This window comes from Myodes glareolus, chromosome 18, assembly GCF_982192425.1.
Source record: "Myodes glareolus chromosome 18, mMyoGla1.1, whole genome shotgun sequence".
Taxonomy (NCBI): domain Eukaryota; kingdom Metazoa; phylum Chordata; class Mammalia; order Rodentia; family Cricetidae; genus Myodes; species Myodes glareolus.
In genome coordinates, this window is record NC_142043.1 from 71,298,554 (window position 1) to 71,315,848 (window position 17,295).

The window sequence follows — 17,295 nt, forward strand, 5'->3', positions numbered from 1 at the left end:
AGTTCACACTCCATAATGTATTCACAGACTCTTGTGTTCATCTCTTTATTAAACCAACCAGAAGGTGTCTTAGTCAGGTGAGGAAGCACAGAGACACATCTTCACACAGTGTACAAATTATCACAGCAGGGGATTATTGTCCATGCCCACTCCACCTTGTACTGATATACAGAGGTCTTGCTATTCTGAAAACTCTGATATCCACAGGCAGCCACACCTAGAAACTCTGAAACCTGTCTCATAGTCATTGAAGTTGACATCTGAAGGATGACAGCAATCCAGCTCTGAGACAGGCTCCTAGAGACTCCCTTCAGTTGGAAGCCAAGATAGGTAACCTCCGATGTACAAAGCTGGACTTTCTTAGCCGACATTCCGTGTGTCAATGTCTGTAACTCATGTAGCAGTCTTGCCGAGGCTTTTTATAATCTGTTTTCCCTGGGAACTTCTGATGGAAGGGCAAGAAGTCTGTATTTAATGTCTTTAAATCCTGTGGCAAACTGGTCCAGGTATGCTGCCCTCCGTAAACTCCCTTTGGGCCCATCCATTTAAAAGCAAAGATGGGTTGACTCACCTCTGCCAATGGGATGCTGAAGAACCCATCTTTCAGGTCCAAGACAGTGTACATCTGTTCTGGAAGAATCGGATTCATGAGAATTAGAGGTCCCACATTTCTTCAAAACAGAAGAGGTTTATTCCAGGGGGTGACTTGTAGGGTACCAGTATGCATGCCTGTCTCTCTAAGCTGGGCCATTCTTTCCAGGATAATGGGGTCTTGTTTGATATGCAGGAGGGTAGCTGAACTGGTTACTTGAACTTGATTGATATTGGACCAATCCTGGGAGTATGTTATTCCCATATACCCAGGGATTTTTTTTTTGTATAGTCCAAGTGCATCGTGCATGGACTCATCACTTACAGCTAAGTCGTCTACCTGTACTTTGTGGGATTACACAGTGATGTGGAGTTTCTCAGGATGCAGTCATGGGTGTAATGGGTAGAGAAGGAAGAATAGGAGCAGCATAGGCAGAAAACCCTGCACATCCTATCATTGAATGGACTTGAGGATCCGGCTACACAACACAAAATAAAGGACTGAGAGTGACCCGAGTCAGCAAGCAAGACTAGGAGTCATTTTCAAGCACGGCACCATGGCACATCAGGTCTCCTAGCCCATGACCTCCACCAGATCTCTATGCCTGCATATCTTGACCTCTCCTCTCCACACGGAGAAAATGACATGCTAGAAAAGCTCACAAAAGAAAAGCCCTATCCGAACACTATTGGTCCAAAGTGGAGACCCTGCAGCCCCTGACACACACAGTGGATAGAGCTTTTCTTCTTGTCCACCCTGTAGTTATTTTTGCAACATACTTCAGAAAACTATGCTCTTTCTACTATAATATAAAAGGTGATAAATTATTTCTCCTCTAAGCCCCTCTGCAGCCCACCACAGCAATGATAAACTCTAGGCTCTCAGTGGACCATCACCAGTATGAGAACACTTGACGTCCTCACCATAAACTCAACCACTTCGGAATGCTTACAATGATTTTATTTTTGTGTGTGAAAAATTGTTATCAATGCTTACAACTGAGGTTTGATAAAATTTATTGAAATGTACGAGCACCAAAATGCCTCTAAACTTGGTCAACGGTATTCTACATTTGAAAGTAACATTCCATCAACACAACATCCCCTCAATGAACAAGACTCTCCAATGACATGGATGCAGAAAACTATGAAGGATTCAGTGATGTTTTGAGTTCCAGAATGTAGGTAGCACCTATGTCAACCTAGTGAAATATCTAAGGTAGAAATCTCCAACTAAACTATGCGGTGACCCATGCTTCTATCTCATTACTCAGGGGGCAGAGGCATGTGGATGTCTTGCGTTCCAAGCCAGGCTCAAAAAAAAAAAAAAAACAAAAAAACAAAACAAAACCACCCCACCCTGTGTACACAGTGTAGACCCCTTACTTCTCTTGACGAGGACCAGAGTTGGAGTCCTGGAAGTCTGAAGTCTGGCTGCTCTCAACCTCCTGAGTACCCACTCCAAAGATTGCAGCACCTTCTTCTGACTCACGCCAAAATTTCACACAGATATAGACACACAAACAAACACATGAACAGAAAATAAGAAAAAAATCTTAAAACATTCTTTCTGTATATTTCTGTGAAGCTGCATTTCCTACACTGCACACGAAACTAAAAGGTTAAAGGGAGAATCAAAGGAACTCCACTGGGAAGATGTGGATAAGGACAGGCAGACATGTGAGCATCTATTATTTTCACCACATCATTGTATTTTGGAAAACAGTTATTACTTTCCTAGGCACTGCTGTTATATGACATTTGTAATTAAAGTGTTCCCTGAAGCAAATGCCTCAAAACTCTCAGTTCCTAACTTGGTGAACATGGATTGATAGAGTCCACACAGGCATGAGTGCCTTTGAGGGACAATCCATTTCTGAGCCTGTATAGACACGTCCTGACATCACCGTGTTTGAGAACTCCCGACTCAACAGCCCTTCAGTTTGTCTCACAAGGATGTTGTGACCAGGACCAGGAGGACAAAGATCGGCAAAGACCAGCATAAGCAGCTCACTGCTCCCAGGATACCAGGTCCCTGAGCTGGCTCCGAGCCAGGAAAGCAGGGCCCTAGAGGTTCCTCTAACATGAATTCATCTTCTCATGACCCAATCCCAACACTCTCTGCCATTACCCTTGGGAATTCTGAGAGAAGCCAACCGGCCTCTTGTGTTTTAAGATCATCAGATGAACACAGTTTCTCAGCGACTCAGTCTCTGCCCTTTAAACAGGATGAGGACCCGTGCATCCCAGGCTCTCCTCCTGCTGCTTCTGATCACCCTGGCTCTGACCAAAGGTGAGTGTGCGAATCTGAAGGGAAAGGACCTAACCTGGGGAAGCAAATGGACTCTACCCTTAGGAGTGCAGGTCCGGAGAAGCCTATCTCCTCCCTAGCCCAGCCAGAAACTTCAGTTCCCTTTCCCATTTTGCATCCTATCCTCAGGGCCTGGGCCTTGGACAGGCATGGACTAAGTGGAGGCTAGAGATCTAAAGGCTCCCTTGCACCTAGGTTCACACCGGCTGAGTCATTTCCAAACCCTCCTGACCTGGCCTGGCCTCATGGAATCCCAGTTCGTCTCTGTCAGCTATGTGAATGACACACAATTCATGGGATTCAACAGCAGGGCAGAGATTCAGAGGGTGGAGCACCGGGCACCATGGGTGGATCAGCAGAAGCCAGAGTATTGGGAGGAGGAGACTCGGAGCATCTTGCAAGAAAAAAAGTTCTTCAAAGAAGTAATGAAGAAAGCTCTCCACATCTATAACCAGAGCATGTCTGGTAGGTGAACCCGAATCAGAAATCCCAACCTTCCAGCGCCCCTTGGGGTTGTCCCAGTGCGCCAAGTCCAAGGTTTACCCCCGGAAAATGTAACCTGTAGAGACTAGGCTCCAGAGATCCACGAGAGGGCTTTCTGAGCAGTTTAAGTCCAAATCTGGCCATTTAGAAAGGTCACATGGGAGGGACGGACCCATCACCGGAGGGCCCCACAAAGGGGCCTGGTCTTGTGGGAGTGGCTAAGAGAGAGTGCTTGGCCAGGATATCACACGATCCAGAGGAGGTATGGCTGCGTTGTACTGCCCGGAGGGTACTTCAGTCGCGGATTCCACGAATTAACCTTCAGTGGCCAGGATTACATCGCACTGAACAAGAACCTGCGCACCTGGACCTCGGCCGGCAAGGCGGCTAAGAGGATCAGGCAGGAGTGGGAAAAGGCAGGGTTTGCAGAGGTGGTGAAGACTTACTTGAAGGACGAATGCATCGAGTTGCTCCTGGCACAGCTGGACTACGGGAAGGAGATTTTGCTGAGAACAGGTAAGAACAGATACTGCCCCATCTGCTCTGAGACTGGCGCTCCTGTCCCCTGAGGATTTCCCCTCAGCAGGGAGCAGCTGGAATACTAACGGGCATGCAAGCGAGAAGAGAGCTCTCAAGTGGGTTTCCTGATTTCACGAGAGAGAGGGATTCTCCAGAGGACTCAGCCTTCACTCAGGATAGTTAAGTCCATCAGTTAAGAGCAGTTCCCTTCCATCTGCCTTATGAATTATGACCTCTGCCAGGCCGGTTCGCTATCCACCCACAGTGACTTTGCAGGTCTGTTCCCAGTGTTTCTGGGTCTTTCATCTCCATCCAGTCGGAACCAGAAGTCCATAATCCTAGAAGGAGATCCAGAGTCTCTTGCTCTGCGCTGGTTCAAGCTGGTTCTGAAACTTTCCATAGCCTGAGTTTAGACTGGTGTGTGGGGTCTGTAAAACCCCTTCAAGCCAACCCTCCCTTCCATTCAAAACGAGGAAACACAAAGCACCGATGGATCCCCGGGAAGAATGAAAAATGACTGAAGTTTTCTATTATTTCCCTCAGACTCTCCCAAAATCCTTGTAACCCATAAAGTCAGAACTGACAGAAAAATTACCCTGAGGTGCATGGCCCTGAACTTCTACCCTGCTGAGATCACCCTGACCTGGCAGAGGGATGGGAGCAACCAGACTCTAGATATAGAGCTGGTGGACACCAGGCCTGCAGGGGATGGAACTTTCCAGAAGTGGGCAGCTGTGGTGGTGCCTTCTGGGGAGGAGCAGAGATACACATGCCATGTGCAGCACGAGGGGCTGCCTGAGCCTCTGACCCTGAGATGGGGTAAGGACTGGGAGTGATCCCAGAGCCTAGTCACACAGAGTGTGGGAGGTTTGGGGAGAACTGGAACAGGGTCATGGTTGATACCTGGAGGTCGGAGGCCTCACTGTCCCTTCCATTCTTCTGTCAGAGCCTCCTCAGCCCTCCATCCCCATCTTGCCAATTGTTACTGGCCTGGTCCTTGGAGCTGTGCTTATGGGAGCTGTGGTGACTTTTCTGATGTGGAAGAGGAGGAATTAAGGTAAGAAAAAAGCAGGGTCTGAGTTCACGTCTCTGTGGGTTTATCTAGTCCAAGCCGAGAGTGTCCCCTGCCGCGTGAGAGCAAAGTTTCGCCCACACAGTTGCTCCTTCAGCCTTGTGCTGATGCTGATATTGACTCTGACGTGAAGCGTAAGGAAACAATGCAGATTCATCCCTGCAGTGGCAGAGGAGGCAGAGACCTGAGCCTCGTTCTCAGAGGTCAGATGAGAAGGTCCCCACTTAGCACAAATACACAGGAGTCCAGTTAGTCTTCCGCAAGGGCAATTTTTTATCTTGTTCCCTCATCTTTCTCTGAATATGCGTTCCCATGGATATGCGTTCCCAGTACTGGAGACTTCCCTGAGACAGAGACCAGGAGATTCCTCTAAGCCCTCTAGATCCTGATGCGAGCATGAACTTTAATAAAAGGGATGATTCCCAGGATAAATGGTAAGGCAGCTATGTTCAGGCTTACCAGTCCTTATGCTGGGGGCTCATGCCTGAGACACCTGTGGCGGTATAGATAGGAGTCCCTGTAGGTTCTCAGCCAGCCCACACCTCCTCGTTTATTTCATCTCCAGAGGCTTCGATCTGCTCTTGTTTCCCCTTCCACTGGGAGCTAAAGTTTTAGGATGTCCAGCCTTCTATCACAGATGTAAAAAGTGACACCCTCAAGGGCCTGGTGTGAGACAGGGAGAGGTCAGAGGAAAGACCCCTGGAGTCTGGGGACTCTAGGGATTGGGGCTGTTTGGATGTGTGATGAGCTGCTCAGAATATCACTGTTTAAGACACTGATCTCAGTTTTTTCCTTGGTCTTTTCTCCTACAGGCTAGGACAGCTGGACTGAGCCTAGTAGGATTTAGTCTGTTTTCTCTTTTCCCACTGTGTCCTCAAGAACTGCTGGCTTCTCTTTCCGCGTCTGACTGTGACTGTGCCTGTCTCCTGTGAGCACAGTGTAACCAGGTGAGGAGCACAGCCCTGCCCTGAGCAGCAGTCAGTGCCACCCACACACCGATCACCATCCCTTCCCCAGTCACCATCGCGGTTCCCACAGAGGGGGGGCTGGCAGACCTCCAGCTTGTACTGAGATTTTGTTTTCACTGAGCTACAACTTAATTCCATTTTCTTGAACCTAAGTATTTTTATGGTTGTGCAACTTCCTTCACAGTGGGTATTTGATTAGTGTACTGAAGGTGAGTAGAACTTGGAGAAAATAAAGTCTCAGAATCTTCCAGAATCGTGTGTGCTGTGCTAACTCCATTGCCTCTCATGAGAGTTGAGGGCTGTGTGGGACAAGTGGGTCCTGTGTGTGCACAATTACTGCTCCTTCACCCTGGGCTTTCACATAGTCCCTTCCCACCTCTGCCGTCTTGCTAGCTCCTAATCCCTTTCTTTCAATATATCTGTCCCACCAAGACTTGTGATCAGGTACGTGCAGGGTCTGTATAGGGTCTGAGCTGTCTCTGTCTCTGTCTGTCTCTGTCTCTCTTTCTCTCTCCTTTTCTGCCTGTCTCCTCTCTCTCTCTGTCTCCTCCTTCTCTCTCTCTCTTTCTCTCCCTCCATCTCTCTCTTTTGCTGCTCCTATCTCAAGGCTCTCTCTCTCTCTCTCTCTCTCTCTCTCTCTCTCTCTCTCTCCCTTCCTGATACATCCATGGCTGTCTCGCCAGTGTAGCAGAAATGTTGACTGGACGGGCAGGTGTTGCTGGAGGATTGGGATCTGTGCTTCTTGGAGCTGAGTTCCAGGCTGTCCCTTGGCAATCAGTTGTGGTGTAATGCCACCTGAGTCGCCATTTGTACTGACTCGACCTGGCTGTCCTTGAAAGCCATAAGTGTGTCCTTTTCTTTGTCTTTGTGTTCTTTGTGATCCTTGCATATTGCTAACAGATCAGACTATTCCAGGCAGTTGCGGATACAAACAAGACTGCTGAGGACATTTTTGAGTTCTGCTCCATTATTCATTAAAGCCTTTAAGGAAATAGCCAGTTCTGGAAATAGGGAAGTCATCATTAAAATAATTCCTTAATGATGTGGAGCAAAAGGAGTTGCTCTTATCAGGAGAAACCTTAGAAGCCTTCTGCAGGAAAACAGCTGCAGCAACACTAGATGTTTGCCTGAGAATTACGTGCAGGAGGCCTATGCAGCCTTCATTATGGCCAGAATAAACCTAGGCTAATTACAGCATCTGACCCTGAGAGTCGGGGAGGGAAGAAAGTTGAGATTTATGGTATGAGACCAGTTTCAGACAAGTTTGAGATCATGTCTTTAAAATTTCCTAGCAGAAAGTTTTCCCAGGAAGATAGTGGCCTTCTCCTCTCATACCCCAAGATATTCTGAACACAAGGTCACTTAGCCCAGCCAGCTGCCTGGTACAGACTGGGCGAAAGTCCTCGTGCCCAAGTCAAAGCATTTTCAAAGATTCTTTTTGTAAACTGTTTTATGCTTTTTTTATGATCTGATGATGTATGCCTTTGCCAAGTTCTTTGTTTGTAAAAATATAAAAGCCTCGCACCAAAAAGTAAAATCGCAGCAGCATTTTCAAAATACACTGAGGGTGTCTGCCTGTCATTCCTCCGCCGTATCCTGAAATCTCCTGAGCCTTCGTCCTGTTCCCTCACGGTCTGAGTGGCTCCCCTGAGCCGGTCCGTAGCATCTTCCCCTCTTTTTATGTTTCCTTTCCCATAATAAACCCCTCCATGTGAACTCTGTTGCATGGCATCTTTCTCTCTCCTGCTGCTTTTTAAGCATTACAATGGTGGCATGCAGGCGGACATGGTGCTGGCTACTACTTGAATAGGAGACAATAAGAGTAGTCTGTGACATTGTGGTAGCTTGAGTATAGAACTCGAAGACAACCCCCAGTGTGACACACTTCTCCAACAAGCCCACACCTACTCCAGCAAGGCTATAACTCTTAATGGTGCCGCTCCATTTGGGGGGCATTTTCTTTCAAACCACCACACTGGATTTCTCAATTCTCACACATTGTAACTGCCACTGCACACACAAGTGATTGCCAAATCTCTTGTATCTAAACTTGCTCTGCTCCACACTTCCAAAAGTCTCGTCTCCAAGGTTCTACTTTCCACGCTTCAAAATCTTTTATCTCTATGACTTCTCCTGATCTCTTTGATTTCTTTGTATCTCTATGATTTCTTTACACTATGATCCCCACAAACTCAAAGGCTATGCTATACACGCTATCTTGGGGTTTGTAAGTTTACTGAGTATGGTTTAAAATCTGTATAATAGGGTTGGACAGTGGCGGTGAATGCCTTTAATCCCAACAATCAGGAGGCAGAGGCAGGTGGATCTCTGTGTGTTTGAGGTCAGTCTGGTCAACAGGCAGCCAAGGCTTCACCGAGTAGCACCGTTTGAAAAAAAAAATCTATAAAATCTGTAAGAAAATTTGGCTTAAAACACATAACAAACGGCTTATAAAACCTAAACATAGCTATTTTTAATCTGCTACAGCATAGAATGTATGTGATTCAACTCTATTTAGAATACACTGTGTGTGTAGCTTGAATTCAACCCGTTTTAAAAAATAGATCTACTAGGAAAACATGCTTTAAACATCAGCAAATGTGTACCTGCCTCCCTCAAGATGGAAGCAACCACATGACATTGGCAGTCCTCTCTGCTGAGGTTAAAGGGTGCATGCCGTGTGACTTTTCCTTCTTAAGATGATCACGTGGCATAAAGCAGCAATTATAAAATGTCTTAGTCCTAAGGAGCTCTCTGTTTATTTTTGTATCTCTTTGTAGACGAAAGGAACAACAACAGGTCTCCAAGATCGCTTGCACTGATATGAATTTTTGTATGGTGATAAAATTTCAAGATTATAAATCTAGTCAGATTAACAAAAGCTGACTTAGAGATTTACTTAACTAACATCTTTGCTATCTGTTCAACATCGGTATTCTAAATAGTTTAGGTAATGAGATATATTTGACAAATAAGGTTTAGAAATTCCTATGGTCCACCCGGGTTCTAAGATAAATTTGTCTAGCTTCTTTGTCCTTTCTCACTTTGTTAAGGTTTAGCTGTTTGGATAAACTGAGTCATACAAAGAAACTATGACATTCTATAATGGTATAGTATAAAGGGATCAGAAAAGTTCCCAGGCTCCCTGTGGACTACATTTATGGCTTATTATGATGCTAAATGATCTACAATTAAATCTTCAACCTAAGTTTTAAGGTTCAAGTAGAACAGTGATAAAGTTGTTAAATCCTGTCCTCATATAAACGGTTGACTTGTAAACAGTCCATTGACTGACAAGCTTTCTTTAGCTTCCCAGATGTGTTTTTAAGATTTAGCTAAAACTGGGTATCCTCAAACTCTTCAGAGATGTGCTGAACATTGTATTTAAAATTGTTAACAAAAAGATATCCCATAATAGACAGAACTGCCCCCTCCTAGCAGAAACCCTTAAGATATCCAAAATAGACAGATGGGGCACAATGACGCCACCTGAATTGTGGTAACTCTATGCACTGGGATAAACTGACCCTGCCGCTCCTGTTGCCAAGGCTCTAGAAACTGGACATTTCTGGGTTGGTAGCCCTACTTTGCCCGTTCAAAGTAAGGTCAGTTTCCCCAAGCTGCTTAACGGGAAAAATCTCTCAGACCTGGGCCTTACAGCCAAAGGCCTTTGTTGTTGTTCTTTATGACAACGGAAGATTAAAGGCTGTCTTATATATATTAAACAGCTGGAAAACCACCACTATCTCCAACAAAGCTACCGAGACCATGGGAACCTAGGCTAACCCATCTAAGTAATGTGTTAGTCTGTGTAACTTTAATCGCTATATAGGCCATTTGGAGTACACTTTCAGCTGTATCTTACAATTCTCAGACCTCTGGTGATATTGACGGGTTAACTGTAGCTTTAACAGCAGCAACCATACTAACCTCTCCTGCAAGGCTGCAGCTGCCTTCTCTGCATATGTACAGATCAGGACTCAGAGCTCAGGGCTCACTAGGAATCTAATAGCTCCCCAGCCAAGGAAGACAGCTTACCTCGCTACCAGGCTCTGAAAGGAGATAAACTCACCAAACAGATTTCAATGAACTTCTGTTTTTACCATTCTTTTATTTAAAGGTATTTGGTTTGCAATGACTGCTCTCATTAGCCAGCCATCTGTGTCCAATGGTTAGAAAGAAAATGTTTAAAGCTTATACAAGCTATAAAGATCTAAGAAGGTGTTTCCAGGTGTGTAAATGTAATTTGTAAAGGTGTAAGAAAGTGATTTCAAGCACTTAAAATGAGAAATATTTTAGATTTCTGCCCCGTCTGTGCTATTGTGACATTAAGCATCAAACAGTCAGGGTCTTAACTTTGGAGATTTTAAATTTCTTTTGGTTGTCTTCTGCGAGAATACTTGAAAGTGCTTCTGAAACAAATATCCCTGTCTAATCGAAGAGTGTTAATGTCTTTAACAGAATCATTTTGAGTTCCCAGGCTTTTCTATGACTCACAGGCCTGAGTCTCCCGCCTTTCTACAATGTGGATTTCAGTGCAGATTATAAACATGTGTAGTGCTAAAATATCTAAAACATCCATCTCTTTTTATAAAGTTAAAAGAAATTCTTGTAAGAGTCAGGGAGTTGACTTGAATCCACCTCTCACAAGTCAAAGGGACCCCAAATAAGTATGCCTGTCAACCAGTAGCGGTCTTCCCTACCTACTGTCTATTCTTGAGGATAGAATCTCTCCCTCTTTCCCTGGTCTTGAAACTCCCCAAACTACCAAGACCGTGGGTCTAGAAGTTTCAGATGTACACCCAGGATAAAAAACTAAACTAAACTCCTTAGCTTTACCTTCTTTCCTTGGTCGATCTGTCCCAGCAGATTTCACATCAACTGCAGACCCCGCAGCAACTCAACAGCTCCAGGTGTTTCTTCAGAATATGCATTCAAGTGGTGGCCTGCATTTCCGCTTTCCTGCCCAACCCCCCTCCCCAAAATGATACTGCAATATCAAAGGAAGTAGTCATAGAAAAGATTTCACAGCCCTTTTATCATTTATTTGTTAACAGCAGAAAGGCGGGGATATTAGGTTCCAAATTCTCAAATTAGGGCTAAGGGTGAGGTGTCCATTGGACACCAGGTTCTCCCTGCATCCCTCAGTTCCTGGTTGTTACAGGGTCCTCCCGCCTTTCATATCCCTTCCCCTACTTTAAACTTCTCCAGTCTAGGAATTAGACTGTGCTTCCCTCCCCTGATGCCCTTCCCCCAGCTGCCCTTCCTTTTATAATGCAAGATTTTGGTCTCCTGGTCTCTGTCATCTGCCCTTTGTATGCCTGGCCTCTTGGTCTGGCTCAGTCTGGTCGTATCCTCAATGGACTCTTCTAGATTTCCCTGTTTTCCTTATATCTACAGTAAACTTTCTCCTCCACCATACCTGGGAGTAGGCATGGCCTTCTTTTTTATTTCTGCTTTTCATTCAAAGCCTAAAGCAGCCTTTCCATGGATTTTGCTTCAGTTCCTGCTTTCAGGTTCCTGTCTTAGTTCCTGCACTAGCTTCCTCAGTGATGGAGTGTGACCTGGGTTTGTAAATGAAAAAAGCTCTTTCCTCCTCACTTGGTTTTGATCATGGAGATTTGTCACAGCAACGGAAGAAAGGAACCAATACAAGTTAACTTAGGGCATTTAAGACAACTTCACGGCTACCCTAACATTTTATTTTCAGAGAACGTACTGTTTTCATTTTTTTTAAAAAAGATTTGTCACAGCAACAGAAAAAGGGAGTAATCCAATTTAACTTAGGGCACATAAGATAACTTCACAAATACCCTAAATTTTTATTTGCAGGAAGTACACTATTTTCATGATTTTTTGTTCTTACTTTATTTGTGTGTGTTGTACATGCCAAAAAGTGGCAGCATCTGTGGAATCTAAGGGATGACATCAGATCCCAGAGAACTGTAAGAACAGCAGTTCTTAAGGAGTTTTTCAGATGAACTCAGGTCCACCGCAAGAGCAAGAAGCACGTTTAATAACCAAGGCTTTTTCCCATTCCAAGGGTACTGATTTTGCCTGCTTTTCACACTGGATCCCAGGAACTGGAAGAGAGCTAGGTGCCTGGCAAATTCTAAAACATTTGCTGAGGAGTAAATTTGAGAAACAGACTTCCTCAAAGTGGAGCCTAGAAAAGAAAAGGTTGATTGCGGATTTGATGGAGATCTTCTTCTGTATGCCTGTGAGACGTCCTGTCCAGCCCAAGCTCCCCACAGCATGTCCGCTGCTTCCCACCTCCCACACTGCCAAACTACAACTACATAAGAATTTTAAAACATTTGCTTGACTGAATATTAATGATAAAGTGAAAGTAAGCAAAATGTTTACAAAAAGGAACAATTATTTTCCAAGATACAATTATATGGCAAAAATAATAGATGCTTGCACGACTGCCCGTCCTCATCCTCATCTTTCTCACTAGACATTTCTTAGATTCCGTTTCTCCTTTCTATCATTTTAGTATTATGTTCAGCGTAGGGAAGGTATCTCCACAGGAAGGTACAGAGGAAACACTTTAAGATTTATTTTCATGCTTTGTTTACTTGTATGAGTGTTTGTCTATGTGAGTGTGAATGTCGGGAGAACCATTCTCTATGGAGGGCAGGGGAGGCTGCTAGCAACACTGGAGTAGAAGGGAAGCGAGCCTGTGAGCCCCCCGACTTCTGGGACTCCAACTGTGGTCCTCCACACAGCTAGTCATTTCTCCAGCCATGGGTAGAGGGGATTAACCTCTTCAAACCATTTCACCTTTTACTTTTTTTTTTTTTTTGAAGTTGCCCAGGAGGTCACAGATATCCACCTGCCTTTGTTACAAGAGTACTGAGAAAAATCCATGGACCACCACACTGGGATCACTGGGAATTTTCATCTTTGATACTTCACAAGGTTGTTACTTATATTCTGGAAATTAATATGTCGTTGAATTCTTTATAGTTTGCTGCATCCATGTTCATAGGAGAATTATGTCCATTGAGTACATCTTGCTATTAAATTTTATTTTCAAAATTAGAATATTATTGACCAAGTCCATCAGTACACCCATATCTAGATGAATCTTTCCCCTAAATGATTGGTGGAGGTTGAGGACAGGGTGGTTCCTGTTTACTTTTCCACTCTCTTTAGCGTGAAGCTGACTGGCTCCTGTAGGAATTCCCTTTTGGAGTGGCAGAGACTTGAAGTGTCATGGAAAGATTAACTAGTGGGAGGGGAATTTCCAGTGCCCAGCTTCCTCACTGCAGATCCAACTCTGGACTGCGGTATCCAGGAAGCAGCGTTTGGGGACAAGCAGCCTACCGTGATACCCGTAATTGTCTTGTTGACAACACGCTTTTGAGTCTTCGCCTAGATGCTGATCTGTCTGTCAGAATTAAGGAAAGAAAGGAGAATGAGGAGCTATGTCTTTCACTGAAGTGTCAAGCTCTAGTTCCTGATCTGGGATTCCTATGGCCTCACTGTTTTTTTCCCAGACAGCTCAGGCCACCTGCTGTAAGACTGGGTTTCCTGGTGCTCTTATCTCACAGGAGCCTGGGGGAGGCAAGGAAATTAGAATGGGCATTTCTCATGAAACCAGGCTAATCCCTCCACAGACCCCTAAACCCCGGCAGAGAGCACAATACTCTGGACACCTGTGGGGATCTTACAAGCACATGACATTGCCCTGCTAGGGAGTGTAATGACTCCCACTTCCCTTCTCTCAAATTTAAGCCCCAAGTGTCCTTCCTAATACACTGTTTTTGAATCCTATATCGATGTGGCCTCCCCTGCCTCACCTGTGTCTACAGAGCCATCACATAGTTATGATCTTATCTTGGTGGCAGAGTTTGGGGCTGTGGCATGGAGCAAGTCACAGGACTACATGCCTGTGTTTAGGGCAGGGTGGTGAAAGACCTGGATAAATCCAGATCCCCCTAGCAGGAAAATAGAGCCAAAAATCTAGCAGGAAGAGAAGAATCAGAAATCTAGGATTAGCCAGTTTCAGGAACTAGCTGAAGATAAAGGTAGATTGTAATCTTGAGAAACAGGGAGATTCCCCCTAGTAATTATCACCCCCTAGTAATTATCATTGGTATTTTTAGAATAGGAACTAGCTGATTATGACCTTGAGAATGATCTTGAGAGGCAGGGAGTTGCCCCCTTGTAATCATCACTGGAATTTTCGGAATTTTCTGTGACACCCTCCCTGCTCCCCTTTCGGATTACTGGGCTGTGTGGTTTCTTCCTATAAAAACTACTTCTCCAGGTCATTCGGGGTCGAACTCTTCCCCTGCGTGGGTTATGAGTCTCGGCCCCAGTGCACTGGTTCCTGTCTTGTCGTCTTATCATTAAACCTCGTGTGTTTGCAGCAAGGACAGTCTCTCGTGAGTTACTGGGGGGGGGGGGGATGGTCGCGTTATCCTGAGGCTTGAGTGAGAATCTTCCAATATCGGGGGTCTTTCAGTATGAGCAGCACAGTTCTGGTAGTAGGGTCAGTTGAGTCTTTCAATCTTGGTTGCTCCTTATTGGCGAGGCACAGATGGGACCTTCGAGAGCTCCAGGCAGACTCCAGATTGGCTCCTTTTGGCCTGGTATCCTTAGCTTCCTACAGCTCAGGATCTGAATTTCCTTATAGAGCTGCCCTCCTTCCCTCCTCTCCCACAGTTAGCCCTCCTGAGCTATACTCTAACCCTTCAGGAAAGATATTCCCTCACTTGGGGACTGCATTTTCAACCAAATGAAATTAAACTCAGCATCTGCTCTTTTTAAATATCTGTTTTCATTTTTGAACACAGGCACAAATGCAACCAGCCTGGGAACAAGTTGTCATATGTCTCTAGATTCTTAAAAATTGGGTTATGGGGTTAGTGAGTAAAAACCATAACTCTGTTTATCAATGATGTCAAAACTTGAGGGAAAATGATTGAGAATGATAACTCTATTCTGTCATAGATTTTTATTGATGTCTAAAAGATGAGCAAGAGGAAATGAAACACACATCCAAAACCAAAGATGATATAATTAATATTTTGGAACAGTGTGAATGTGTCCCTGCTAACTAACTTCTGTATGAATGAAGAAACACTTTGGCTGCCACTCAGTCAGGCTGCAAGATTCTCCCGACCATCATGGTCCGGCTCCTTCCCTCGCCCACTCCTTACGTCCTCTGCTGGGACCTGTCCACTGTTAGGGATGTCTCCCTGCAGATGCACATAAAATAAAATTTACAGAGTTATGTGTACAAATGTGTCTGTGTATGGGTATGTGCTTGTGGGGGTGGTATCTCTGAAGCCAGAATTAGACATCAGACCATCTGTAGTCTGAGTTACAGATGCTTGGGAGCTGTCTGGCTCAGGTGTTGGCGATGGAGCTCAGGTTTTCAATAAGAGCAGTGTGGGGCTTAACTTCTCCAAAATCAATGCATTTGGCTTTGAACCTTTGCTAACCTTGATAGAGCCAAGGGCAGGGAGAAACTGGATTATCAGAGAACATGGATTCCAACAAGATTTTAGCCAAGGTAAGAGATCATCAAGTCATTCTCTGCAATTCCTACAACCTGGTTCCCCTCAAAATAGTGAAGAAAGAATAGAAGATTCAACTCAGGAATCACTGGAAGCCAGGAGGTGAGACTGTGTGAGAGCTCACTTGTTGCTGTCATGGAGACGCCTGTGAGCAGGAGCCTTCACAGGACTCATGGGAAACTGATTGCAGGAGAAACACCTGGTCTCTAGTGAAAGTGGGGACATCTGGAAAAGAGCAACATTAAACTCACAGGTGGTGCTGAGGAGAATAATCCACAACAGAAATGAAAGAAACACAGAAAGTGACATCGTGGCTATCAGACCAGAAGAGGTTGACAACCATATTAAATCATTGCCACTCAAGGTTCTTTTTTTTTGATATAAAAACTTTTATTTTATTTCTTAGTTATTTTACTTTCTTAATGTGTAATTTTATTTAGTGAACACTTGAATTGATTCAGCATGTGAGTATATTGGTTTTGGTACTTTCAAAGGAGCAACATAATTTGTATGTATGGACAGTAACACTTTTTTTTAAAAAGGTTTATTAAATTATGAAAGTTTTCATTTCCGCCCCTCCTCCCAACACCCTCCCACTCCCCCCTCCCCCTCCTCCTCCCTCTTCATCCCTAAGAGCAGTCAGGGCTTCCAGCCCTGTGGGAAGTTCAAGTTCCTCCCCCCTCCCTCCAGGTCCCTGAAGGTGAGTATCCGAACAGACTGGATCCCAAAAATCCAGCATATGCAGAGGAAACAAGTCCCAGTGTCATTGTCAGTGGCTTTTCAGAAAGGCTCCGGACCAGCCACATTCAGAGATCCGGCCACATTCAGAAAATCTGGTTGGATCACGTGCTCGTTCAGTCCCAGTCCAACTGGCCTTGGTGAACTCTCATTAGATCAGTCCCCTTGTATCAGTGGGTGATCGCACCCCTCGCGGTCCTGAGTTTTTTTCATGTTCTTCCTTTTTCTGCCCCTCATTTGGACCATGGGGGGCTCAGTCCGGTGCTCCAATGTGAGTCTCCATCTGTATCGCCATCCATCGTCAGATGAAGGATCCCTCCGATGGCCCTCTGGATGGAAGCTGGGATGGATCGCCACCCAAGGTTCTAAACACAGAACGAGTTTCTGCGTATGTCTGAGGTACAGTGGTCTGGAGCCTTAGTTGACACTGGATATCAATGTGGCCACACAATACATCTCCTTTCTCTGCTTTTCTGTATTTGTCTCTCTAGTTGGCTTATTGTGGTTTAAAGCCAGGACTCAGGTATTGGCACTGCCAGACACCAAGCTTTGATGCTGACAGCTATGGTGACAAAACCACAGAGACCGCAGTGGCCAAACTCCTCATGATGCTGTGGGACAGGGACAGAAACGCCTCCTGCTACTATCTGAAGAAAGAGAGAGAGAGAGAAAGAAAGAAAGAAAGAGGAAAGGAGGGAGGGAGGGAGGGAGGAAAGAAATGAATAATGCATACAGAGCTTTAAGTAAATCAGTAAATCTTTGTACCAGTGTCTAATAAGTGGTCTTTTTTACTTTACTCATCTTCAAGGCTGTAAATAACTCCTTTCTGTGGTATCTACTGCCACCTTCTGGCCTTCAAAAGCACTACATGAATGTAGAGCACAGGCAGGCGAAATATCCCTACACATAAAATAAAAACAAATTTTAAAAGCTGTCAGGTACTTACTAAGGAATCAGGCTTAGCCCCAAAAGACAGATATTTAATTCATATTATTAACTATAGACTGAATTGTGTTACAGAATCCAAACATACTGGTTTAAAGTGTGTGAAGGGGTAAGGGTGGCAGGTAGCTCAGTTGG

The 17,295-nt window shown here is 44.9% G+C and overlaps 1 protein-coding gene across 1 annotated transcript; it reads left to right on the plus strand.

Annotated features, from left to right (window-relative positions):
• The first annotated feature begins 2,714 nt into the window (after nucleotides 1–2,714).
• LOC125403116 (popy Class I histocompatibility antigen, A-1 alpha chain-like) lies at nucleotides 2,715–14,328 on the plus strand. Its single transcript, XM_087898617.1, has 7 exons — nucleotides 2,715–2,884; nucleotides 3,098–3,367; nucleotides 3,626–3,901; nucleotides 4,448–4,723; nucleotides 4,851–4,961; nucleotides 5,789–5,923; nucleotides 12,757–14,328. Exons 1-5 carry the CDS (start codon nucleotides 2,776–2,778, stop codon nucleotides 4,958–4,960), a joined length of 1,041 nt encoding a protein of 346 aa, XP_087754743.1. The 5' UTR covers nucleotides 2,715–2,775; the 3' UTR covers nucleotide 4,961; nucleotides 5,789–5,923; nucleotides 12,757–14,328.
• Nucleotides 14,329–17,295: the final 2,967 nt, after the last annotated feature.

What these genes read in the sequence shown, in the direction of transcription:
- LOC125403116 (XM_087898617.1), top strand. Translation starts at nt 2,776, where the DNA reads ATGAACACAGTTTCTCAGCGACTCAGTCTCTGCCCTTTAAACAGGATG. An exon ending in CTATAACCAGAGCATGTCTG is followed by an intron (nt 3,368 to 3,625) that starts GTAGGTGAACCC and finishes GTGCTTGGCCAG; the next exon opens with GATATCACACGATCCAGAGG. An exon ending in GGAGATTTTGCTGAGAACAG is followed by an intron (nt 3,902 to 4,447) that starts GTAAGAACAGAT and finishes TATTTCCCTCAG; the next exon opens with ACTCTCCCAAAATCCTTGTA.